The 25,143-nt window shown below is 49.5% G+C and overlaps 1 protein-coding gene across 2 annotated transcripts; it reads right to left on the reverse strand.

Moving 5' to 3' along the window:
- Positions 1-1,273: 1,273 nt before the first annotated feature.
- Gprc5b (G protein-coupled receptor class C group 5 member B) lies at positions 1,274-24,883 on the reverse strand. 2 transcript variants are annotated; one of them, XM_028764255.1, is made up of 4 exons: positions 24,718-24,883; positions 12,584-13,614; positions 5,655-5,812; positions 1,274-2,481 (listed from the first exon to the last, which is right to left on the reverse strand). In XM_028764255.1, the coding sequence occupies exons 2-4, from the start codon at positions 13,587-13,589 to the stop codon at positions 2,434-2,436; spliced, it is 1,212 nt and encodes a 403-aa protein (XP_028620088.1). In that variant the 5' UTR covers positions 13,590-13,614; positions 24,718-24,883; the 3' UTR covers positions 1,274-2,433. The 2 variants fall into 2 exon arrangements, with proteins under 2 accessions (XP_028620088.1, XP_028620089.1); XM_028764256.1 differs by having other exon boundaries at positions 1,274-4,424.
- Positions 24,884-25,143: the final 260 nt, after the last annotated feature.

Consider the following 25,143-nt stretch of genomic DNA (forward strand, 5'->3'; position numbering starts at 1 on the left):
TAAGGACACCTGAGGTTGTCCTCTGACCTCCAGGGCATGTGCACTTGTGCACCCTAAGGCACACAGAAGGTCAGACGGGATGTGGTTCAGTGACAAGAGTGCTGACTTACACATTCATGAAGCAAGGCCCAGGCACGTTCCCAGCACCACAAAACAATATTAGTAATAAATAATAATACATTTTAAAGAAGAGAATTCTTTCTAAAAGAATTTCCCCATTCAAGGGCTGGTTTTTCTTATATATTTGGGGACGGCATCTGACTTCTTGGGATTAATCTCGCCTATACAGAGTGCTATGCTCTGGGTCCAGCTAACTCCCTTTCATCGAAATGGTGCCAGGTAACGGATCAGGGTGAATCTGCCATCATTTTTAGTAAAATTTCCTTCAGCACTGTACCCTACAATGGACACCATGAACTTTTTTTCTTCGGAACTTAATTCCAAACTGCCATGAACTGTTGTGTGTGTGTGTGTGTGTGTATGTGTGTGTCCTGGCCTTCAGGTGCAATCCTGTGTTCCTCCCAGTGTCTGAGGGGCCAGAACCATGGCAGGGGCTTGGTGGGGTTTGTTGTAAATGACCCTGTCCAGTCACCAGTTCCTAACTGGCAGGTCTGTCTCATGTGTGAAGTGACTCCCCTCTCTTTCTCATCTCTCTGCAGTGAGATGTAAAATGGAGGACGAGGAAGTGCCTGCTGCCTCGGCACCATATCCTTAGCTGATGTCAGTCCCTCCGATATCAGTCCCTCTGTGTGCAAGGAGATGCGTCCACTCTGTACTTTCCCTCTTTTGGTGTCTTTAACAAGTGTGGTGGATACAGAACCCTCTGCACTCGAGGTAGGATTTGTTGCAGATAAGCCGAAGCAGTCTAGCTTCCTGCCTTACCCCAAATCTTCACTGTGTCAGGAGCACCCTCTGAGTCATCACTGTTGACATGCCTTGTGACCGTGTCCTCTGACACCAGTTTTCCCACTTTTGCCAAGATCCATATTTTAACTTACCTCAGATTTCTGTGTTAGTTTTGCCTTGGTTTGGGGGTGCTGGGATAACAAATGGGGCAAGGCTCTAGCACTGACCTGTTTCCAGCTAGTTAAGAGACAGTTGTGAGAAAGGATTTCCATTGTTAAAGCCCCAAAGTATAATGGCAGCGTCCTTTTAACTTAGTGGTCCCCATTGGTTTTGTGGCTGCGGCTCACCAGGATTCTCCCATTCAAAAGGCCCCAGACATGGCTGAAAGCCTCCTCAGTAGGATCTGACTGAAAAGCTACCACGCATCTTAGGTAAATAGTAAAGCCTTTATTTTCTTGTTAAGAACAGCATTTTGAAAATAAAACCTATCTGCCCATGCTTAACAACCTTTAAAGTCTGTGATATTTTATATACAGCCCGGTACATACTGATTGTCTTGAAATTTCTCAAACAATTTTTTGTTTATAAGTATGCAAGTCAGCCAGGATAAGGGGAAGAGTGAGGGTACATTATAAAATACACATTAATACATTTAATAAATATATATTATCTATCAAAAACGAGCCATAGCTCTTTATGAATAAAGCACCTGCCAAGGGCTCTCATCAGTTCACATGGTCGCTACATCCTTGGATGTGTAAATGCCAGTGCCCCCTTCTACTTTGCCATTTGGCAGACTCAAAAGACAACCCCTCCCCTCTCCCCTGTCTGCATTTGTTCACTGGCCTTGACCTCATCTCTGTGGGGGTAGGGCAGACCAGATCTTAACTTTGGAAACAGCCCATACATTGGAGCCCCTCCCCTCTGCCACTGTCCCCGCTACCTTGGCAACTAACTCCAGACCTCTGTGGAGTCTTCACTCAGGAAGGGACAGAGTGGCTATTAGAGTCTTAATATGGTATTACTACCTGGGCATGCCAAATTGTGCTTGCAGTTTGGGGTTATTCATAGATGACTTTCTAGACCATTTTCCCCAACCAAGTCTTGGGTCTATCAACTTTTAAACAGGTGCCATGGGGTTTTCTGTACTTCAGCCTTGCTGTGTCAGAAGCTGGCTGCCACAGTCTCTGGGTGGAGTTGCCTCGTGGTCCTCTTCAGGTGAACTTGAACTCAGAATAGTAGTAGATGTGGCCCTATCTCTTTTGCTTCCACTTCCGCCCTCCATGTAAAAACATTAAGCCCACCCTGAATCTTAAAGCCAAGATAAAACAAAGCCCAGAAGCGTAATAACCTATCAGATTGGAAAGAAAAAAAAAAAGCAAAACTGAAAGGCCTCACTAAGTGAGGAGGGTTCCTGTGGCTCAGCGTGGTTCTGTTTTTACAGAAATGCTGTTTTCTGCACAGCCATTTGCATGGTGCGGTGCTCACCTTATACGTGGACAACAAAGAGCTTAGAGAGAAAACCATCAATCATGTCAGCTTCTCCCTTCTGCAAGGGGGGATTTGCAGACCGAGTTACTGGTGACATCAGAAAGCTCCAAAGGACTCCAGAGAGCGGGGGTGGACAGCCACTTCCTGGCACAAGAATGCGGAGCGCTGACGTTTGTCACCGGACTGGCCATAGGTGCTCGGAGATTTCTTTGCAGAAGGCAGGGTAATGCATGCAACAGCCCCAGCCCCACACAGCCCTAGCTTTCTTTCCTTCCCACACCTCCTCAGGCCTCTAAGTTCTTAGCCCACCACTTGATGATCCTTAAGCACAAAGGACTGATTCAAATTCTCTGGAAGCAAGCACATGCTCTGGAAGGGGGTGAGGCATCTCAGGAGGTTGGGGAGGGTGGCCTTTGGGTGCCATGCTTTCTGGTTTCCATGCCTGGTGATGCACTAGTCGTAAGGAAAACTTGCAGGAGAGCCAAGCTCTTGCCACATTGGCCTCTCTTCCCTAAGGCTCTACAAGGATAGGCTAGGACAGGGAGGGGACACAGCAGAGACTGGGGCCTTGAGAAAAATCAGATTTATTAAAACACTCAGCTCAGATGTACTGGCTTAAGAATAGGTCAGTCCCCCACCACCACCCCCAAACACTAACCTTTTAAAAATTTGCTTTCATTAAAGGTTAAAGGCTTATGGGTAGTTTTTATAGAAAAAGCAATGTAGCGATTAGAGTGTATGCAGAGGCCACAACCCTTGTTTATACAGTCCATATGGTCAGGTTCTCAAACTCAGCATGGAAAGGTTGCTAGCGATTATGCTGGCCAAACAGTGCAGAGAACACAGGGCTTTTAATGGCAGGGATGCTGGAGATGCCTAGCGACAAAGGAATGACTTGCTCAGGACAGATGGAAGCCATGACAAATGACAGCTGTGATGGGAGGCCACTTCCACAGAAACATCGGGAAACCAGAATCAGAATGCTCTGAAAGCAGCCATTCACCTTCATGGAGCTCAGTATAGCCTGGACTTCTACCCACATGAAGGGAAAATACCCCAGAAGTCACTGGCAGCTGTGCAACAGGATGTCATCTCTCCATCCTAGAGGTCACCCTGGGGAGCCCAGCCATAGGACATCATTACAAAAAGGCTGCCATGGTGCCTGCCTTTCAGCTTGCCTCCCCTGAAGCTTCAAGCTGGTGGCCCTATTTGAGCTTATGAAATGAACATGGGAATGAAGTGGGGGGTGGGGTGGGGTGGGGAGAAAGGCATGAAGGAGCACCTACAAGAGGAAGGGGGAGGGATACTTTTATCACTCTGTAGAGGAGGTTGGGGTAGGTGGGGTGCTTGGTAGAGAAAGAGGTCCATAGAAGGAACAATGGTTGGTCACCTCTGTCTACATGTGATGGTCACTTTAAGGTCCAGAGAACCTTCTCTTCTTTGGCACATTCTATGGTTCCTCCACTCCTACTAGCTACACAGCTCCCTGACCACCGGGTTGGGCCTTTAGAACCATAGCCACAACCTCTTAAAGTCTCCTGAACTGCATGGGCCGCCAGGCAAGCAAAAGCCAGGGAGAACGATCCAGGAGTCAACCTCAAGGGCACAGTTATCTCCAAAGGATCTCCCTGGAGACAGCATTTGGTGAGGAGGGTGGGGGTGACAGGTTGGCTCCAACCCCTCATATAACAAGCCAACATAGCCTGGCACACCAGCTGTGACTTCTTTTCTGTCCTGCCCCTGCTGGATGACTCAGCTTCCCAGCCACGCTTCTGAGTGAGTCTAAGACTATTGGCAGTTAGCTCTGATTTAGTTTGCAGGACGATTCCGTGTTTGCATGTGTGACAGGGGAAGGCGGTCACTGTTAGCTTTCCAGTTCATCCATATGTCACATTTACACGAAATCCCCTTGGTGGGAATTCTCAGATTTCCTGGCTTCCAGGTGGCCTGTCTCTGCCATGGTTATTGATTTCTCCCTCAAGAAAGACACAGCCAGGGAATAAAATTGGTAAATATTCTTATTCTCTGGAACTTAATGTCTTTCACCAATGGTGTCTTCCCGTGTGAGATGGCGGAGCAGTTGGGATCTGGAATAACATAAGGACAGGACTGAGAACTCTGCAAAGTCAATGTCAGGAACTGATGCATCAATCTCTCTCACTACTGACTGTGGGGGACTATGTCCTCCCAGAAATGTACTGGAGGTTCATGTCACCCACCTGAAGGGACATCTACCTCACTCAGAATCTCAGTACTTTGAAGTGACAGGACTCCTTGGGCAAGCTAGGCATGTGTCCTAACACTGAGCTTCAGCCTGAGTCCCTAGAGCATCACATGGTCAGTCCTCCGTTTTCTTCCTTGCACTGGCCTTGAAGGAACCAGGAGGACTTACAAATGATGGACAGGCTGTGTTTATTACAGCACATGGGTCTGCCCCTCTGGGGACCAGTGGTCACAAGTAAAGTCAGGCCTTTCTTGGCCCCAGGACAAAGAAACAGCCCAGGAGGTGGTAGGAAGATTTAAGAACACAAATTTGTGTTTCTATTTGCCTTATAGCTTGTTCAAAGCAAAGTGAATCAAAGCCTAGCAGAGCCTGCACAGGGAAGAAAAACCAAAATTCCCTTCCTTTCCTCCAGGAATCAAAGACCATCCCTGATGGTCTTATTTACTAAAAACAAAACAAAACAAAAAAAGAAACAAAAGAAAAAACCCCCTCAGGTTGAGTTATGGAATTGGCACAAAATAAAGAATGGAAATAAAATGTGCACATGTGAACTGCTCATGCATTGTATCTGAGAAGCACAGAGCTATGTCTGGAAGGTAGATGTAGGAATGAGAGCCTCTTTAGATTTTGCTGGAATGAAACAAAGTCATTCCATCAGCGGCAAAAAGCAAAAGGTAACACTTTCTGCTGCAGGTCTGTTTGGCGACAGCTGCTTTGGTGTTTGAGGGACTCAACTTCGTTACCTTAGGATGCCTCTTAGGGAATTAGGGTGGGGGGACCTGGCACCCAGTTTCGGGGCCTGAGCTAGGGTGGCTGTCAGAGTCACCTCCCTAAGAGAGAGTTGGGGCGCTGTGCTCGAGGAAGAAAATTCATCAGGTGAAGCCTCAAGCAGTAGGTAGGCATCTATAGATGGCTTTCTGAGTATGGGTGGGTTTTCCTATGTGAAGAGGGGGACAGACAAAAATGGAAGGCATGCATGCATGGAGCTGCAGTGAGCAGCCCAGAGAAGCAGCCTCCAGGTGTACCCAGCTCAAGCTGCCCCATGTTGGACACGCCCAGGCTTCCTGCCCAGACGTCAGATTTTGATACTTACAGTCCCTCCATTGAGCACAACGGCCATCTCGGTCGGCTGATACACATTGCTTCTGAACGGCGCACTGGGCCGGCTTCCCAAGCTGCTGGGCTTCTGTCCCAGGCTGCTGGATCTTTGCTCCAAACTTCCATTGGAAAAGCCCACTGCTGATCGAAGAGCTGAGGAAGGAGTTCCCAGGATGACAACACCAGAGAGAGTGTGGGGGAGAGAAGGAGATGGAGGGGGAGGGGAGCAAACAGATAAAGGGGAAAGAGGGAGGAAGAGAGAGGGAGAAAAGAAGGGAGGGAGAGAATTTTGTTTTTCTGAAGCAACCAGCTCCTCCCCTTTGGGTACCTCTATCCACCCACCACAGTGGCTCCTCCCCTTTGTCACAAGCCTGATTCAAAACAAAAGTCACAAAGGGGCTTTGTTCTCTGTCCTCTAGGAGACTGCTCCAGCTTCAGGAGGGTTGAGAACTTTCTGAAGTCCTGCTCTCTCCAAACAGCTACAGCCAGACTGGGTGACAGTCACCTCTGGGCTGTCAGGTCTCTTTAGATGATAGTCCTTTACCTCACTGTAGAACAGCATATATGTACAGGTCTGTATTTACCATATCAGTCAAAAGCCATCACTATTTCTGGATGCTGCATAACTGTAGACTGCTAAATACATGTATAGGACAGTGACTGTCAACACTGGGAAATTACTCTCTTGTTTGGATTATTCCCAAATAGTAATAAAAGATCTGAAGCTCTGATGGCAAATTGGGTGAACATGCTACCTCCGATACCTCTGAAGGTAGGCACAGGTGTTCCTGAGTTACTGTCTTTTTTAAAGACAGGATCTACGGTAGCCCAGACTGGCCTTAGACTTCTGGTCCTCCTGTCACCTCATGCCAAATGTTGGGGTCCACATGGAGCTATGTAGTGTACTCTGTGTTGTGTTGTGTTTGTATGTATATGTGTGTGCTCGTGCGCACACACATGTACACATGCAGTTGCAGAAGCCAAAGGGGTGTTGGAGCTGCCAGGCTGCCTGATGTGGATACTGGGAACTGAACTCAGATCCTCAGAAGAGCATCAACTTTCTTAACTTTCTAGCCCTGACCTTGGTTTTAGACAGTGTCTCCCTGCCTAGGCTGGCTGAACAGGGAGTCCCAGGGATCCACTGACCTCCATCTCCGCAGCTCCAGAATTACAAGTGAGCACCACACAGTGGTTCTGGGGACAAACCTCAACTCTTCAAGCTTGTACAGCCATCACTTTACCAACTAAGTCATCTCCCCAGCCCCAGGTTTCTGTACTTTTAAGAAATTAAGTTTCTTTTTAAATTAAAAAACAAAACTTGAAAAGACATGGAAAATTCAAGTGTGTTTGAGTGACAGGAGCCAACCTGTGAGGGCTTCTCACATCATGCCAAGCTAGAATCTGGAAAGTGAAGGCTATTAGTGGTGGTCGGGTGCTGCATGGGGCAGGAGGGGTATTTCAGGATAATGGAATGGTCCTGTGTGGTACTTCAGGGTGTATGCAGGGCACACTGCTCTTGTCAAAACCCACCAAAATGATGCAGTCAAATTAAAGTATGGTCTTTGGCACTGTGGCAGAGTACTTGCCTAGCATCCCTGAGGCCTTAGGCTCCACCTCAGTGTCCCACCAATCGAATGGAGATCTCAACTATAAGAGGACTCTGCAGTTTCGCTGGAGGACATACTGATGTTGCTTGGCTAAAGAAAGGCTTTACCTAAAAGTCTTCCCTGAGGCAATACAGGGAGACAGCTTGGGAGCTGTACAGCCTACTAGGATCAGTATGGCCTTAGAGCTAGGTTCTGAGTAAATTGACATATAGAAGGTTAGTTTTCACAGCATTGCAGATGCTTTTTTTTAACAAGAGATAAAGGTTAAGTACCATGGTCAAGGTCACACAGCTAACAGAGTCCACACTGGAAGCCTGGCAGAAATAGGCTGCTCCTAACCACACCAGTTCCAAATGCTCTGCTGTTCACCATTACAGTTGGATATGTTGAAGCAAGTTGTGTTAAATGGCATTAGGGATAGGCTCATCAAAGACTGGACCAAAGAAACTGCAAGATGAACGCAGGAAACCTTTCTTGCTTTGGTATCTCCAAGGCGGGAGCCGTTGTTTATGCTGCGTGAGGGCATGCCCCTGCCTGGGAAGCAGCACAGGAGGTAGGGACAGGTACACCCTCTTCCCAGAAACCGAAGCTCTCTTGCTACCCACGGTCCAGTTCTCAGGTGCCTTTCTGTTGCAGCCTATTTGTGGATATCTGCGCATAGTGTTGGCACTAGCCCCCTCAGCATGGGCCCAGGGTTCAGCTTATGACAGGCTGACCAATCAGAGCATTCCATCATTGAGAACACACTGGTTCAGGGATGACATTCAGAGCCAATCAGAATGGGATTTTCTCAAGCCTTCTGGAAAGAATTTTTTCCAGAAAAATTTCTGGATATCTGGTATTCTGTGTAAGTGGGAACCATAACGCCTCCACCAAGAGATGAGAAATCAAATCTACTCATCCCTGGAGTCTCTTGAATCTATCCCTTCCTGAAGCCTGCTACCTAGGGAGTTTGGAATTTTCATTTATTAGTTTGAATAATTTAGCATTCAAATTCTATTTTTTTTTTTTAAAAAAATTGCTATTAACCAATTTCAGAGGCCTTTGACTACTATCAGAGCTGACTCTACCTAATCCCCAGCAGAGGTGAAGGGCAGGGAGTGTTATTCCTAAGTGGGTACTCATTGGTCAAATGCCAACCTTCTCTGGGGTAGGTTCTGCAAGTGAGGCCAAGTTAGCCATGCCTTCCCCAGGCGTCACTCAGGGTCTCTAGCATTAAACAAAATGGCTAAGGAGCCTTGGCCTTAATGAGATCTTAGAGACCAGGATCCATAACAAAAGAGGGAACACATGTTCCTTCGAAGGGTGCCTGTTTCGTATGCCTTGTTAGCACTTTGTAAGATGTGATCTGAGGTGTGACATCTCTGGGTGCATTGGAATCTCTTAGCACTTATCTCATGCCCTGTTGATACTAAGGAGCAGAGTCTGGCTAAGCATATTATGTGCGGGTCTCAATGACTGCAAGGAATACTAGGGGTGAGGCCACTGCAGCTTCATAGAGCTACAGTTCAGCCTGGAGAACACGCCCTCCATCGCATGACACCTAAGGGGCCCTCTGGCAAGGGAAGAGAACTCCAGAAGCTGGCCGGAAGTTTCCAGTGCAGGAAGGACATGATCGCAGTAACTTGTGGGCACTAGCCACTCTAAGGATAAGGTCCCTCCTGGGGCCTGTTTCCTAAAATACAAACTGGCTAAAGGAGCACGAAAGGTGCCAACAGCTGCTCCTACTGTGGCAAAGGAGCGTGCCCAGATGGTCCTTGGCCAGTGAAGCAAGGGTTTCTAGAATAAAGGCCAGCCCAGTCCAGCTGGAATGTTCTCTGTGTGAGCTTTGTCTGAGGGCTGCCCTGCCTGGTCTCAAGTGATTTTGGTGGATATATATTTTTGATAGACTAAAAGATGCCAAAAAAAGAGGAAAAAGTGTTGATGGGTATTGAAGGTAAGGGATATAACTCGGTGACCCAGCATGCACTTGCTTCCAGGTTCCATCCTGAGCACTACAAGCAAGCAAACAAGAACATCTTGTCTTAAAAAAAAAAAAAAATCTGACAATACCTAAGGTTGCTGAAGATTTAGGTAGAGACTTGTAATGTAACCACTCAGCCTACCTTTCTGGGGTGCTATCCAGCATGACATGGCAAGATTTAAAATGCAGATTATTTAACTCCTTTGCAAGGAGCTAGTGGACCACAAAGCAGAAAGATGAATGGATAAGATCGATCATGTGGCACAGTTTGTCATGATAAGCCTGAGGCAAGCTGAGCAGGCAGAAGAGGACCAGAAAAATAAATACTGGTGCCTGATGGAAAATCCCACAGCATGCCCAGGGTACTACAGCTCTTCATCCCCTGACCCAGGAGAGCTCTCCATCACTGATTTAATAATCACATGGTGGGCCAGCGCCTGAACCCAAGGTTTCCACCCAGAGACACCTTAGGATCGCTTGGAGAGTTTATAAATTATACAGACCCCAGACTCAGACTTAATCAGTGGTCCTGGGCAGGGGCAGGGAAGATACTAGTGTTTTTCTTAAGTGGTAACTCTAATGGGGAGGCAGGCAAAGAAGGACCACTCTGCCTTATGTCTGTTTTGTTTTTTTGTTTTGGAGACAGGGTAGCACTTGGCCTCTTCACATCTGCTTTCAAACAGATCTCAGGAGCTGTTGAATGACTTAGGAGTGAGTAGCCAATAAATGCTCTGAGTGGCTTCCTGTTGTTATTCGTAGCTGCTGTCGGGAGTTGTGTGCCTTGCTGTGTGTCCCAGGCTAGCTTTGAACCCACACTCCTCTTGCCCCTTCTCTCTCAGTGAGTCCTGGGACTACAGGCATGCGCCCCCCTCCATCATTACTTTTAAAACACCACTGCTCGGGTGTTTGACCTTCTAGTTTTACCACAAGGATATCAAATCATTTCATTCGTGTGTGTGTGTGTGTGTATCACAGGTACTATTAGAATCAGACAGAGTGATAGACCAATCCTACAGGAGACACACGTACACCAATATACGACCACTCTTGTTTGCTCTACTTCCAAGGTTCACGGGGAGTCCAGGGCCTCAGAGAGGCCCCTGGAGGAGCTATCAAAGAGAAGTGGCTCTACTAGGACCCAAGGACCAGCCAGGCCCCTTCTCTGTCACCACAGCTTCTGAGGAGGCCTTTAGGCTCCTGATGGTGACCTCTAACTTGACTGTGCCTTCTCCTGTCCCCGGCTGGGTTGGCATTGAGTCCTTACCAACATCTCCACGGACACAGGCATCTGGCCTGGAACTTTATGTAAGAAGAGAGCAATTTGAATTGCAGCCACGCTGGGACTTTCCCCTCTCTCCAGAGGCGGGCTTCTGGCAACCCTCTTGGCCAGGGGTCAGGGTGCTGAGGAAGCTGACTACATCTAGGTATGACAGGGATATGGGTGGCTCTATAGAAAGTGAGGGCTCAGCATGCTTCCCTGCCTACGGGGGAGGAGCAGGCTTTACTTTGGGCTTCCATGCTCAACCCTGTAAAACTGTGTGAAAGGACCAGCTCCTGCACACAGCTCACAGTTGCGCCTGGCAACCGGATGGGTGGATGTTGCTAAAGAGAAATGACGCTAACTTTCTGTCTGCCACGGGCCATGTTCCAGCTGTATGTCCTCGGGAAAAGCCATTCTGTTGAGCCTTAGCTTACACCGATCAGTCATGAAGGGAGTATAGTGGGCTAACTTCACAGGGTAACGTTGAGACTGATAATAGTACAGGCTGAAGGCAGAATAGCACTGGCACAGAGTTAGTGCTCAGCATGTGACCGTGCCAGGTGGTCAGTGCCCATCCAGGACTGAGGTTCAGTATTTCTGACGAGGCCTCAAGGCATCTTTGGGAAATTGAGAAAGGTCATTTATTTCAGCTCAGGTATGGGACCCAGCCAGCTCCCTTTAAGCAATGTCCTAAGGGACACCTGTCCAGCATCAATAGTAGGGCCTTAGAGGTGCTGGTGACCACATCCCCTCCACCTACTGTGACCTCACCCTTGAGCAGAAACAGGTTGTCTTGGCCACTCAGGTGTCACCCCAACTGCTACCAAAGTGGCTTTCTCCTCTGATCCCAGAGGAATTTGTGAACATTTAACCAAGTTACAGAGAGGTTGGTGATGGAAAAGGGAGGTTAAGAGTGGATGGGAACACTTCTGTCATGGTGAGCCGTTTGGCAGTCGATTCTACATTCATCCGCAGAGGGTCTCCGCAGGACTGGGTCTGGCTGAAGCAGAGGCCAGCTTATAAACGCAACCATTTTGACAACCTGCCTCTGTGCTCTCCTTGCAGGGACCACCGCTCAAGTAAACCCCTATCCCTAAATGTCTCACATTCTACTTTTAAAAGGAGACCCCAGTCAAGACCCACAAACCCATGCTCAGTGCCACCGGGGTCTGGTCCCCATTGTGTTACTTTCCGTAACACATCTTTACATAGTATGCACTCCTGCTGTTTTTAGTTTACAAATGAGAAAAACAATGAGGCTTAGAGAGATCATGTAATCTACTCCAAGGCCATGCAGCACGAAGTGGGAGAGGCAGGATTTAAATCTGGACTTTAGGACTCAATTTGAACAGTGCTGATGACTGGAGGTAGAGGGCAGGAGCATCATTTGTCGTGGTGGCCTGTATACATCTACACACAGGGTAGGCTGCAAACTCTAATGCCTCCAGGGAGCTAGGGACCTAATGTTGGGAGGTCAGCAGGGAGTGGTAGAGTGTGGTAAGCAGAAATGTATTCCCAGCCATAGCATGAGGGAGGCAAGAGGCCTGGCCTTCAAGTGAGATCCAGAAAACTGCAGAGCCACATAGGCAGGCTGGCTTAGCATTGTTAGATCCAATACATATTCTGTGTGTCTGTGTGTCTCGGCAAGAGGTCTACTTCAGATATTGTTTCTTAGAAACCATCCCTTGTTTTCTGAGATCCTTAGGTCTGGGGCACACAGATTAGGCTACACTGGCTGGCCAGCAAGCCCTTGGGTCTGCCTCCACCTCCTCAACACTGGGATTATAAGCATGTGCCACCACGCCTGGCTTTTCTCTGGATCCTAGAAAGTGAATTCAATCCTCTTGCTTGCATTTTAACTCTGACAGCATTTTGCCAACTGAGCCATCATCTCCCCATCCCCACCCTTTGGATTTCTATAACACGTCAGTTGGCAATTAGCATGAGGCGAAGGATACATAAAATTATCTCTGGGCAAGTGTTAGCAAGGGGGCCATTCATGATTGTGGAGTCTCTTGCTGGGCCTTGGAGCATCTGTCCCTGTTGGAGTGGCTTTTCAGGGGCTGCCCCAGGCCAGACAATGGTTGCTTTACCTGCATTATGTTCATCCATTGAGAAGGCCTTGTTCTCCATGTAGGCCCGAGGCAGGTGCATTTCCTCCTCAAACGCAGTCTCCCGCATCCTGGGCTGTGAAGTGTCGAAGTAGTTGGGTGGGTTTTCCTGCAGGGGTGTGACAAGCGTGTAGTGGATCTCCGGAATGGCATGGAAGATGACAAAGACCCATCCGCTGGCTGCCAGTGTAATGGCCAAGGTGGGGTCGCTCCAGGCATCTCCATTCTTAATCAGCGAGTTGCCGAAGAGATACATGGTCATCCAGATCACCCAGATGAGCACAGAGAGGAAGGTAGTGACGAGGATGAAGGCTCCGTTCACCTTCCACCGCTTGAACTTGCCACACAGCGTGAAGAGAGACTGCGCCAGGGTGATGACCAGCAGCACCATGTCGTAGATGAGCGCCATCACAAAATCCATGGGTTCGTAGGCGCAGGCTGGCTTCGTGTCACGCAGCACAGTCAGCACCAGCCACTCAGTGGCAATGATGACCTGCACCAGCATCAGGCACAGTGCCAGGCTCACCAGCTGCCAGCTGGCCGGGCTTGTGCCCTGGCGCACCAGCCTCCGTACCCGCCACGCCTGGCTCAGCAGGCAGGAAAAGCAGAGTGCGAAGAGGACACCCCAGAGGAAGCGTCGGATGGAGCAGATTGTCTCGTCCATCTGAATGATGAAGGCAAACGTCAGGCCAAAGAGGCCCAGGGTCCCCAACAGGAAGAGGAAATGGAGGCACACAGGCCGCTTCCTTTCCTTGTCCTTGATGAAGGGCAGTCTTACCAGGAGAATGAGCATCAGAAGCAGTGTGATCAGGGCCCCTGCCCCGGCCACTGCCTCCACCACGATGCCCCAGATGGCGTCCAGGTCGCACAGGGACACGTACTGAGGAAGAAGGTCCAGTCCACAGCCCCTGGACGTGCTGGCGTTCTCTGAAGCCACGGAGGCAATCACCAGGAGCAGGGGCAGAGGAAGCACTTGATGGGTTCTCATCTTTCTCTCTGACACCAGGAACAATCTAGAAAATGGGGACAGTCAGGGAGAAAGCTCAATCCATAAGACCCCACTCTCTTGAGGACTTGCCTCTTTTCAAACCTGCCAGCCCTCATGGCTCCTTCCAGCACTTGAGATAACAGTATCGGCTTTCTGCAGGCACTGTGGACCCTTGCCCAGGCACTCCACCACCCACTTGAACCCTGGCCCAGATTAGTAACCATGAACCACCATCAGCAGTGGCTGGGGCACCTATAGGAGGGAGACATACCTTCTCTCTCTACCGCTTTGTAGTCTGTAAATGTGGCATCTTCCAAAGTAAGGGAATGAAGGAATTTTTTTTTTAAGATTTATTTATTTATTTTATTGATGAGTACACTGTCACTGTCTTCGGACACACCAGAATAGGGCATCCAATCTCATTACGGATGGTTGTGAGCCACCATGTGGTTGCTGGGATTTGAACTCATGACCTCTGGAAGAGCAGTCAGTGCTCTTAACCGCTGAACCATCTCTCCAGCCCCAGGAAATTTTAAAGACACAACCACCAGACAGGTACTCAGCTGGGGCAATCCCTCATTCTCTTCTCCTTTAATCTTCAAAGGCTAAAGGGAAATATTTACTGACCACTCTAGGCAAAAAAAAAACTAGGCTCACCAGTCCTCATAATGCCCTGTGAGGCAGCAGGTCCTATTGTGACTTTCATTTTCAGGTGACAGAAGAGGGTCTTCAGGGTGTGACACTGGCCCCAGGTCACACAATCACACTCAGGAGCCACCCCTCTCAGCAGAGAGAGAAACCTCCCAGCATTAACACACGGCACACTCAGTGGTCCCAACTAAGTCTGCTACGTCCATGGATTAAACCAAGGTTGGATGAAGACTGTTCGAGGAAAAGATTCTGCCTGTTCTGAACATAGGCAGACATTTTTGTGGTTGTTACCTAGACATTGCAAAATAAGGACTGACATTGTATTGGATATTGTAAGTGATCTGAAGTCCATGGGACGTTGGTATAGGTTATGTGTGAATATAATGCCTTTCACAGAAGAAGGGCCTGGAGCATCGGGTGGATCCTGGCACCGAGGCTGTTGGTATCCAAGGGAATCCTGGAGCATTTCCTGTGGATCTACCTGTACATCCAGAAAGAATGTTCATCTCTGTCTCCCACAGACATCCCATCTTCCTTTTCCAAAGATTTCTTGAGGCTCCATTCTCTCCAACCCACCCGTTGTCCTTTCCCTGGGAGGCCTGAGAGTTTAAGTTGCCATAGACACTCTCATGTGCTCCAGAGGCTCAGTGACAGCCCTGACCCAGTCTCCTCTTCCCCTGCTAGAACACACCCCTATTCTTATCATTTTTTTCTACTTTTATAGTTGAACCTAGGATTTTATACATGCTACATCTCTGACTCCTTTAAACTATTGTTTTTTTTTTTTTAATTTTAAATTTGAGATAGAGTTATACTACTTTACTCCAGCTGGCCTTGAACTCACCTTAGCCCAGACAGACCTTGCACTGGTGACCTTCCTGCCTCAGCCTCTTTAGCAGCAGAACCTGGAGGCTAGTTGTCACCAGGCCTGGCTGGCCCTGCAAAGACGCCTATCTTCCCAGTCCCGCACGAGAGCCATCAGCTCAGACTCTGCCAAGGTCAGTGTAACTCCCACAGGCTGGTGGGCGGGGTCTTGTGGGCTGAGCTCTAATCAAGTCTGCCATTTTTGGTCTACTTTGTTTCTTTCCTCCTTCCCTTTCTCCTCTTCTCCCTTGTCTTTGTCTGCTGTCCCAGGCAGAGACAGTATCTTTTACTCATCAGCCCACCCAGCTTTCCCAATCTTTTCACATCTGGCAGCTGAAACTGTCTTTTTTTCTTCTTTCTTTCTTTCTTTCTTTCTTTCTTTCTTTCTTTCTTTCTTTCTTTCTTTCTTCCTTCCTTCCTTCCTTCCTTCCTTCCTTTCTTTCTTTCTTTCTTTCTTTTTTTTTAAGGGATTGAGGTGTCCTATGCATAGTGGGATACATCTCTATGATCCTGCTTCTGTACACTGCCAAATTTCTCCTGGGTGAGGGGCACAAAATCTACCCACAAAGGATTGCTGGTAAAGATCAGTATTAGTACACAGCACCTGGCCCAAGGCAGGCACTTAGGAATTCCCTACCGAACAAGAGACTCTTGCATCCAGACAGCCCTTTAGCCCGCCGACACCAGTTCCTTGCTTTTGAAAGGGACCAGACCCTTCAAGAAGCCGCACACTGCACAGCTGTGCCCCATGCCCATTATTAGTCATATTAAGCTAGTTTGGGGTCTTAACTCCATCTCTGTGTAGTTCAATAACCAGCCACCCTCCCCACATCACAGTACCAGGCATCCCTGGGGCTTCCGTTAAGTAAATGCAGTATCGACCACCTCTCCCTCCTCCACTCCTTTACAGAGATCCCTTGTGCGTCTCAGATCCTGACTCGACCTCCAGGCCATTGACTGCATAAATTATTGATGTGTAGAAGATGGCTGGTGGTGTGTGGTGGTCTGCTATGCTCACAGAGAAAGGGCATGCTACAAACAGAAGGTGCCTGGGAAGAGGAGCTCCTTAAACAAGACCCTCACTCAGGCAAATATAGGGATGCACCCTAGATATTGACCATTGGCTCATAGTCTAGTCATAACAATGCCATAGAGTCTCCATCTGGGACACCCTGTATACAGTCATTCATTTAACTCACTGTGTCCTGTGCATTGATCACTTAAACTGTACTGGAGGCTAGCTACTTGGGTAAAGGTACTTGCTGCCAACCCCGACAACCTAAGTTAGGTCCCTGAGACTCACACAGTAGAAAGAAAAGAACCAACACCTGTAAGTTCTGTGTATATGTTGCACGTGCACACACCCAAGGAACATGGCTGCAGTGGTGCCCTTTGGAGAGACATCATTCTGAACAGAACCACTTGTCAGGGCTGGGAAACATGCTAGGAAACAAAATTTAAGAACTAGATGAGACAGAACAAGCTGCCATTGCTCCACAGCAAGGCGGAGAGGCTCCTGGTGAGTCTCCCTTTGAAGAGTCATCAGTGGTAAACTCCATTAAGAGAGTTCTCAGCCACACACTGGAGTCTAGTTTATACCCAATTCCATTTCCCCTGGGGGTGAGGATGATGTTTGGGAAGATGCTTCTGGAATCTGGATCTCTCACTGGTGGATCTCAGCCAGAGGCAATTCTGGATGTCACAACTGGAGAGGGGACAATGAGCATCTGTTGAATAAAGACTAGCCTACAATGAGAATAGCAGTCACCACTCAACAGAGTGACATAGTCCAGTAAGTCCATGGGACCAAGGCTGAGAAAGGCTGGTCTTAGGCATCAAAGTCAGAACTAGTGAGAGACACTAGGAAAACCAGCAGGTCTTGGTTGGGCCTGGATCTTGCCACCCTTCCTTGCAAGATCTTGGCTTTCTTTTAGCTGTGTCCAGCCACTCTTTCCGGTGAAGCTCCTCCTCCAATGTCTTGGCTGTAAACTGCAACTTAAGTTTCCTCAGCTCCTCTCACTCACTTCCTGCTTCGTCTGTCCACCCCAACCTGAAATGAGCAGCACTAAGATGACACCCACACTTCTGAAACTATGCAGTGTCCTCGAACGGAGTTTTCATTTCCTTTCTGACACAGGAAATGGACCCTCTCAAACTTTCTGTTTCCATGGCCACAGGTAAAGAAAGCCTCTTTCTCCTTCCAGGGCAGCTATGGGTTTTGATGCAGCATTTGATTCTCTGATTTCTGGAACTAGCTCCCAGTTTCCCTTTGGAGAGTTATTTCAAGCCCTCTCTCCCAGCTGAGGGTCTGGTATGAGTTAAGAGGGAAATCCTTAGCTGGTAGTGCTGTTGTAAAAACCAAAGGGGGGCTTTAGAAGGTGGGGCTTGATGGGTGGAAGCAGGTCACCTCTGACAGTTAATGGCCTGGTTTTTAAATCCAGCAGCAGAATCCTGGTCTATGGCCATGTGAAGAACTGATGCCATACACTGCCACTGCCAAGCCATCCCGCCATGATGAAATCTCAAAAACCATGAACCAAAATGTCTCGTTTTGTTCCTTTTGTTCTGATCAGTTATTTCATGTGTCAAGAAATGTAGCTGTGATGGGTAATATCAACTTGATAAGCTCTAGACTCACCTAGGCGACAAGTCCTGGATATGGCCATGAAGAATTGATTATCTGGATTAGGTTAACCGCACTGGGTATACCCACATTAAAAGTAGGCCGCACTGTTCACTGGGCTGGGGTCCTAGATTGCAGAAGGAGACTGTGGGCTGGGTACTAGCGTTCATTTCTCCCTGCCTCCTGATTGTGGATTCTATGTGATCAGCTGCTTCAAGACCCTACAGCCTGGATTCCTCTGTCCCGATCAATTATGCCTTCCAACTTTGACCTGAGATAAACACTTTCTCCTCCTAAGTTCTTCTGTCAGGGTCTATTCTTACAGCAACAAGAAAAGGAAGAAGAATTGTAGCTAATAAAGCATCCGGGTCAGGCTGGGCCAGTCTGGACATTGTTGTACTCTTTGGCTGAAGTGATTGGTTCACAAATAGGCACATGGCCTGAGACAGAATTAGCAGGAGGATTTGACCTGTTTGAGAGTAAGATTGACTGGGAGGCAACAGCTCGGGGATGGATCTGAGTCCTAATCTATTGAAAGGAAGCTGGACTCACCAGTATCCAATGAACTACATTGTTCGAATGAAACCAGTTTGAGCTGGGTTTCTGTCACTTGCCAACAAGTTCTCAAAAACCTAGAGTAATGGCCTCTTTCTGCCCCATATCTAGGCAGATAGATAAAACCAGGCATGGTCAGACACCACAGGAGAGAGCTCAGTTGTTTCAAGGTGGTCACTATTTGTCTCTAAGGATCATTGTGGGGTGTGATCACCCAATTCCACAGAACTATGTATGGGGTGGGGAGGGTTACACTGAAGCCAAAGCCCCTCACTCACCTAGGGTTTCTAGGGGGTCCTATTTCTGACACATTGACAACTATTGTAACTGCTTCCCAGGCTTCAGACACACATAGTAACATCTAAGAATCTGCCTAAGGAAACAAGATATGATGGTACAGACCTGTAATCCTGGTATTTAGGTTAGAGAGAGAGGATGATAGCCAGCCGGGGCTACATGGTAATTTCTGGTCCAGCCTGAGCTACCAGCATTGAGAAACCTTAACTCAAAAACCAAATAAACAGAGAGAATCTACAGAGCAATCCTAGAGGCAAGTTCTGAGGCTGTCTCATTTTGTAGAGATAGTGCTGTGCAGAACGGGAAGAGGAGCTGTCTGACCAAGGTCACACACACTGCCAGAAAAGCGGAGCCCAAGGCAAACAAGTGTCTTATTGTTGCTGGGCTTTCTCTAGACCAGAACTTGTAGAAGAGTCACTGGTGACTTTTGCAGGATTACTGATCTGCAAGAGGTCCTCCCTGCCCTCACGACATATTATGCCAGTACTTTTGATCCCTGACTCTGTAGTATGGCTCACAATTGGTGTGTGTGTGTGTGTGTGTGTGTGCGTGTGTGTGTGTGCGTGCGCATGTGCACCCGCTGTTGTCCTCAACAAGCAGACACCTCTGGTCAGAGGTTGACTTTGGATGACTTCCTTTATGACTGGCCACAGTTTTTGAGATGGGGCCTCTCACTGAACCTAGATCTCAGAGTCCATTCTACTAGACTGTCTGGTAAGCCTCTGTGTGCCTCTGACCCTCAGCACTGGGTTAGAGATGTGGATGGCGACAGGGATCTTGAACTCCGGTCCTCTTGCTTGCATTTTATGTCCAGCTCAGTGTCCTCGTCTTCTTTACCTTTTGGTGTGTTCCTCTTCACCCACCAGCAGCCCAGGCCCTCATCTGTTCGGCTCTGGCCCTCAGCTGCTGAAAGAATGAAACTCATCTTACAGGTTCTTACTCTCCTGCAGCCTCTAAAGGTGCGTGCCGGTGTGTATCATCTCCTTCTGTAGAAGAGGAAAGGAGGCTCGGAGAGGCTTAGCTCAGGGTTCGACTGATCCAGGCCCGCAGGCCATACTCAGGCACAGACATCTGTCTATCTGTCCTTCTGTCTATCTGAATGAGGACATGTAGAACAGGAGCCCCAAGCAGGCCTTACCCCTTCCACCCAAAATGCCCCATCATCAGGCAACCCCCTCCTTTCAACCAGCCACCTGGTGCCTCCCACCTCCAAGAGCACTGTGTGGAACAATACCAGATTAGAGGTTCCAAGGCAGCCTCCAGGCAGGGCTGCCTGGGATGGATGAATACATGGCAACAAACCATGGGGTGAGGGCAGCGGCTCCTCAAAAAGAGTAAAGAATAAACGGGAATGAATGCACAAGCGAAGGCTCACATACTAATTACCTCTGCTGCCAGCCAGGCACTCAGAAATGTGTGACTCACTTGGATGTTCTTAAATATACTGCGAAACACACCCACCCTCCACACACCATACACAACACACACACACACACACACGCACACACACACACACACAATACCATACATATACCACACACCATCTCACATATTTACAAGCTACACACACACATACTAAACTCCTCTTTCTCATACACATTGCCCCCCCCCACACACACACTGACTACAGAGGAGCCAGAAGCCCCCAGCAGGTGGAGAAACAGTTTCCTCCACCACTCTGAATGCTGGCTCCAAAGAGTCCATGTAGGACACTGTAGGACCTTATTTGTGTGAGCTGGGCAAACATTGCTTCTCCTAGCCCGAGTCTCCCCAAACATTTCAGAATCAGATCCCCCAGTTTGAGTTCCTACCCTGGGGCTGGAGAGTGGTCCAGCATGCACACTGTCCAGCAGGTGCTGGGTCCTATGGGTCCTAATCCCAGCCCAGAGCACTTGCTAGCATACTCCAACTCTGAACTGCTGACCTAACCCTTTCTAGCTTCAATTTCTTCAGTGGTAAAATGAGGGTATGAACAGCACCCATGTCACAGGATTGTGGCGAGGACCGAGGGAACTATTGGAAGTGAGATGGGGGCATTCACCTGTAATCCTAGCGTTTGAGAAGCTAAGGCAAGAGGTTCTCAAGTTTGAGCCCAGGCTCAAACAGGAGGTGGGGGCTGTGGAGTGGTCAAGTGGGTAAAGTATTTGCTGGGTAAGTGTGAAGAACAGAGTTCAGATCCCTGGCACTCACTTGAAAGTTGGGCTTTGATATTGGCTAGCCTGTCATCCCAGTGCCAGGAGGTGGAGATGGGTTACCTGGGGCAAGCTGCCTAGTTAGACTAGCTGAATTGGCATGTTCAGGGTTTAGTAAGTGACCCTGCCTCAATAAATAAAGTGACAAAAAAATCTACAACAGCCAGTGTCAACTTCTGGCCCTCTATATTTGCACACATCCCATTTGTACTCATAGCCATAAGCAAATATGCACACACACACACACACACACACACACACACACACACACACACACGGTGTAGCACACTAGTTAATGTAAAGAAACATAAAAGATTTGTAAATGTTCCACTGTCTGCTGGGGTAAGTTCTCCTGCCATGGATTTCCTAGGACGGGCTGTTGCCATGGAGATGGAATCATGAGGGGCTCCCCCATCTGTTTATCTATCACTGGTTTCCAGCCTCTCCCATCATATGCCACAGACAACAGGTCCTTGAGGTGCCGGGAAGGAGACGAGCCTTCCGATGGGAACAGGAGCCCTGAGTGTGAGCCTCACTGTTAAGGTTGAACCCAGGCCAGTGACTCTGAAACCAGCCATGGCTACTAGGTAGTCAGAGCCAAAGCTGCTGGAGACCACACACCCCGCAGACCTTCTCCTGGGAGGTAGGATCCCTCCCTCGGGTCCTACCATAGGGATGGAAAAACAAAATGTCCCAAATTGCTCTGAAACCCTTCTGACCAGGCTCAACCCTTGGCTACCAGCAGGGTTCCAAAGAGACCATTCTTCCTGCTATGCCAGGCGGGCAGAATCTGAACCAGAGTAATAGGTGGGGGTGGGGGAAAAGACAAAATGAGCAGGTAGGGGCCAGGGGGCAGAGTGAGATTTCCTAGCCCCAGTATACTTCATGGTTCAGGGCCCACCTGAATACCTGCCATAGTTTACACTCTCCTCAGACTTCAAGATCTCAACAGGAGGGCAGTCCAATAGAACTGTGTGACACTGGTGTTCCTTAAGCTCTCCGAACCTCAGCCCTTCCTCTGTAAGGTGGAGATGGCTGTGCTGCTAGCATGAGGTCCGTGTGGAAAGCCCTTTGCACAGGGGAAGCAGGGGTGCTAGCTGGCTAAGAAGACACTCAAGAGTCCCATAGTCCTGTTGGGACCATGAAGGCAATGAGGGCAAGCTGCCTGGCCAGACACTTCACAGAATCTACAGACCAGGTTAGGAATACACTTTTCCCAGCTTCTGACCCCAGGGTCTTTCCAATGCACCCCAGTCCTGGCCCCATGTCTGGCAGAAGTCCAAGTTGGGGCTGGAAGCCAATCACTCTTGAACCCCAGCATTACAGTCTGTCCAGTCTCACTCCCCTGGAACCCGGGTGTGTTTCCTGCTTGGCTAGTTTAAGCCATTACAAGGTTTCCTGACATTAAATTCTTTCCCAGACTCAAAATGTCTCTGCCTCCCTCTGATACCTTTCCCAAGTTACAAAGTGTCATCATCTTCATTGCCTTGTGCTGACTAGACACTGGCCTCTTTGGGGCTCTCAACTTTACAGACCCTTTTAGGTTAGTAACTTGGTACAGCAAGAACATCAGCTGTACGAGCCATGAATATGCAAAGCAGCTGCGGGGCCTGTAAATAAAAGCAATCATTTAAATGCAAATTGCAGCCTAGGCTGCCTGAACCTCAGTCTAGGATCCTTCTCTTGGTGCAGTTCTGAGGCAAGAGCGTGACAAACTGGGAATCCCCAGCAAGCTCAATGTTGAAACAGGGGTCTTGGACCCCCGGTGGGGGCTCCCTAGGGTAGATAAGAACTGTCTAGAAGCAGGAGGTGGATCTTTAAAACACACAAGCCACTCCTTCAGTTAGCTCACATGGCTCTCTGGGGTTTAAAGCAGTGCCCAAGGCTGGATCAGACTTCCTGCACCACAGCATCCCTGCTGTCTGTCTGTCTCCTTGTGGAGGTCAATGAAGCTTTTACAATCACAACCTGGTGGCTTCCAGAACTCTCCAAGGATTCAGTGGCCCCTAATGAAATAAATTCTACATATCGTTCCATGGCTCTAAAGACCAGGATCTGTCCAGTCCCCCCTCTCCTATCCCCAAATCTGCCCACACACTCTGGCTACAATGACCTTCGTGTCTCTTCCTCCAAGCTTATCCCATCTCCAACCTTCTCCAGCCTGGATGCCCTCCTCTCTCTCAAATAGCCCGCTCAGTGAAGGCCCCCTTCTTGCAGGGTCCACTCCAAAATGCCATTCCCCATAAGTCCTGGTCACTTTATTTCCCAGCCAGCCCTGTCCCAGCAGGTGTAGTACGAGAGATGGTATTTATTTGTTCCGTTAGAGTTTCTTCATCTACTTCTCTGCACTCTCCTGTGCCCCTCTCACCCCCCCCCCCAAAATCTGGACCTATTCATTTTATTCAAGATATTTCCTTAGCACTCGGCTATGTGACCTCCACATGTGTTGAAAACAAACAAACAAACAAACAAACAAAGAAACCAGTAAAAATTAGAATCTATCTTTATAAAAAAAAGCCCTCTTCTTGGCTTCCTGGGCCCCAAACTTTAACTCCTTCCCATCTCATCTTCCCCTTTTCGGACTCAGCTGACCCTTTTCAGACTTAGACGCGAAGGGATCAGGGAAACAATGCTCACAACCCAGATAGAAAACTAGCCCAGAGGAGGGTTTCCAACCAACAGATGCCAATTTGCATTCTATTTACATACTATTTGCATGCAGTTTAACTCCAAGTGTGGTTATTCCCAAAGCTCCAAGTGCCCACCGAAGAAACTTAGGAAATAACATTTTCAAGTGCTGCGTCGGGGTGTGTGTGTTTGGCCTCTCCTGTATTCTCTTGTCTTTGTGGGGACCCCCGGAGCTTTCTGGACGCTGCTCAGGTGCCCCCACCCCGGCGCAGTCGGGCGGCCGATGCGGCGCGTGTGCTGGGGCCCCAGGCGGGGATGATGGTGCCCGCCACACTCCCGGGGCCTTTGTCCCTCTTCCAAAGAGCCGCCCCCTTGGCGAACAGAAGAAGAGGGGAACTGGCTAGGCCTGGGTCTGACCCAGCAAGAACAGGGGGATGAGCCCTCTGTTCTGGGGGCGTCCTCTGGGGCAAGGTCGGTGGGCCGATCAGCTACCGCCGGCCAAGGAGGGGTGCGGGATCCTTGTCTGTGCTCATCTCTCCCACCCGGTCCATGAAATGTGTGGGATCCTTTCGTAATTCAAGCCCTAGTGCCCCAGAAAGAGGGGGCGATGCACTGGATAGTCCTGATCCCTAGCCTTGCTGCTTCGCTCAGAGGCCCAAGTGCTCTCGCCTGGGATAGAAATTCTTCCCCTTCACCATAAGCAGCCGCCCCTGGATTTCCAGCCCACTATTTGTCCCCCAGCTTCAGATTTCCTCTCTGTAGTGCCCACCCTCTCCCGCCTTTTTCCAAGAGTAAGTGGCCACTGCGGGCTGCAAGCTGGATCTCCTAGACCCTGCGGCAGGTGAGGTTTCATGTCTCCAAAGGCCGGCCCTTGCCCCAGGCCAGGTCTGCGTAGTTTCAGGACCAGCACCCTGGCTGCCCTCGCACCCCACCAAGCGCCAGGCCCCTGAAACCTGCCTGAGACGCCCCTCACAGGGGTCACTAGCACAGGGCCGGATTCCCCTTTATTCCCAGCTGCCTGTAGCCTGTCCTCACCCGGGACCATACCCAGAGCCTTGGCTTTTACCCGGTTCGTGGATCCTCCACCAGATAAAGATCCCAAACCCCTGCCCTCCGTCGGTCCTCTGCAGCTCCTCTCCTGCCGCACTGTGGCACCCCTCACTCGAACCCCACGGCTTCTCCTGCAGATGTACCCCGAGGAGGGAGAACAGAAAAAGCACTAGCCGAGATCCTCTCTGGATCTTCCCAAATCCACGGCGGGAAAAGTTTCTGGGGTCCCTGCGGCGCCCTCCTTGTGCCTGCGCTGGCTGGTACTCACCGACCCTCGCGTCCCCGCAGCGCCGACGCTCCTGCTGGCCCTGGGCCCAAGTCACATCTCTGCAGCGCGCCCGCGGCCCCCGCTCCGCGCACGCCCGCCAGCCGAGCCCGCCTCACTGCATCGCCCTTTCGAGCTGCGGCCGCGCAAGGCGCCCCCTGGCCCGGCCCGCGCTGCAGCAGCCGCGGCCCCGCCCCTCCGACAGGCCCCGCCCCGTCAAGCCCCGCCCCGGCCGGGTCTGCGGCTCTGCTCAACCCTAGACCCGAGCCGCCGCTCGCAGGCAACCCCAGGCGCCTGGCTTGTTCAGAGCGCTAAGACGCCTTTTTCATCCAAACCTCCCGTGCCCCAAATTCGTGGACATTTCCTCCCTACTAAGAGTCCAGACGCACAGTTGCTCAGATTGATCTGTTTGTAGAAACATCCTCAGCC

The sequence above is a fragment of the Grammomys surdaster genome, unplaced genomic scaffold (genome assembly GCF_004785775.1).
Source record: "Grammomys surdaster isolate TR1022 unplaced genomic scaffold, NIH_TR_1.0 142, whole genome shotgun sequence".
In the NCBI taxonomy this organism is placed as follows: domain Eukaryota; kingdom Metazoa; phylum Chordata; class Mammalia; order Rodentia; family Muridae; genus Grammomys; species Grammomys surdaster.

Coding starts and splice junctions, on each gene's coding strand:
- Gprc5b (XM_028764255.1), bottom strand. CDS start 13,589: ATGAGAACCCATCAAGTGCTTCCTCTGCCCCTGCTCCTGGTGATTGCC. Junction 5,813..12,583: donor AATGGATGAACATAATGCAG/GTAAAGCAACCA, acceptor CTCCTTCCTCAG/CTCTTCGATCAGCAGTGGGC. Junction 2,482..5,654: donor TTGTGCTCAATGGAGGGACT/GTAAGTATCAAA, acceptor TTCTTGTGCCAG/GAAGTGGCTGTCCACCCCCG.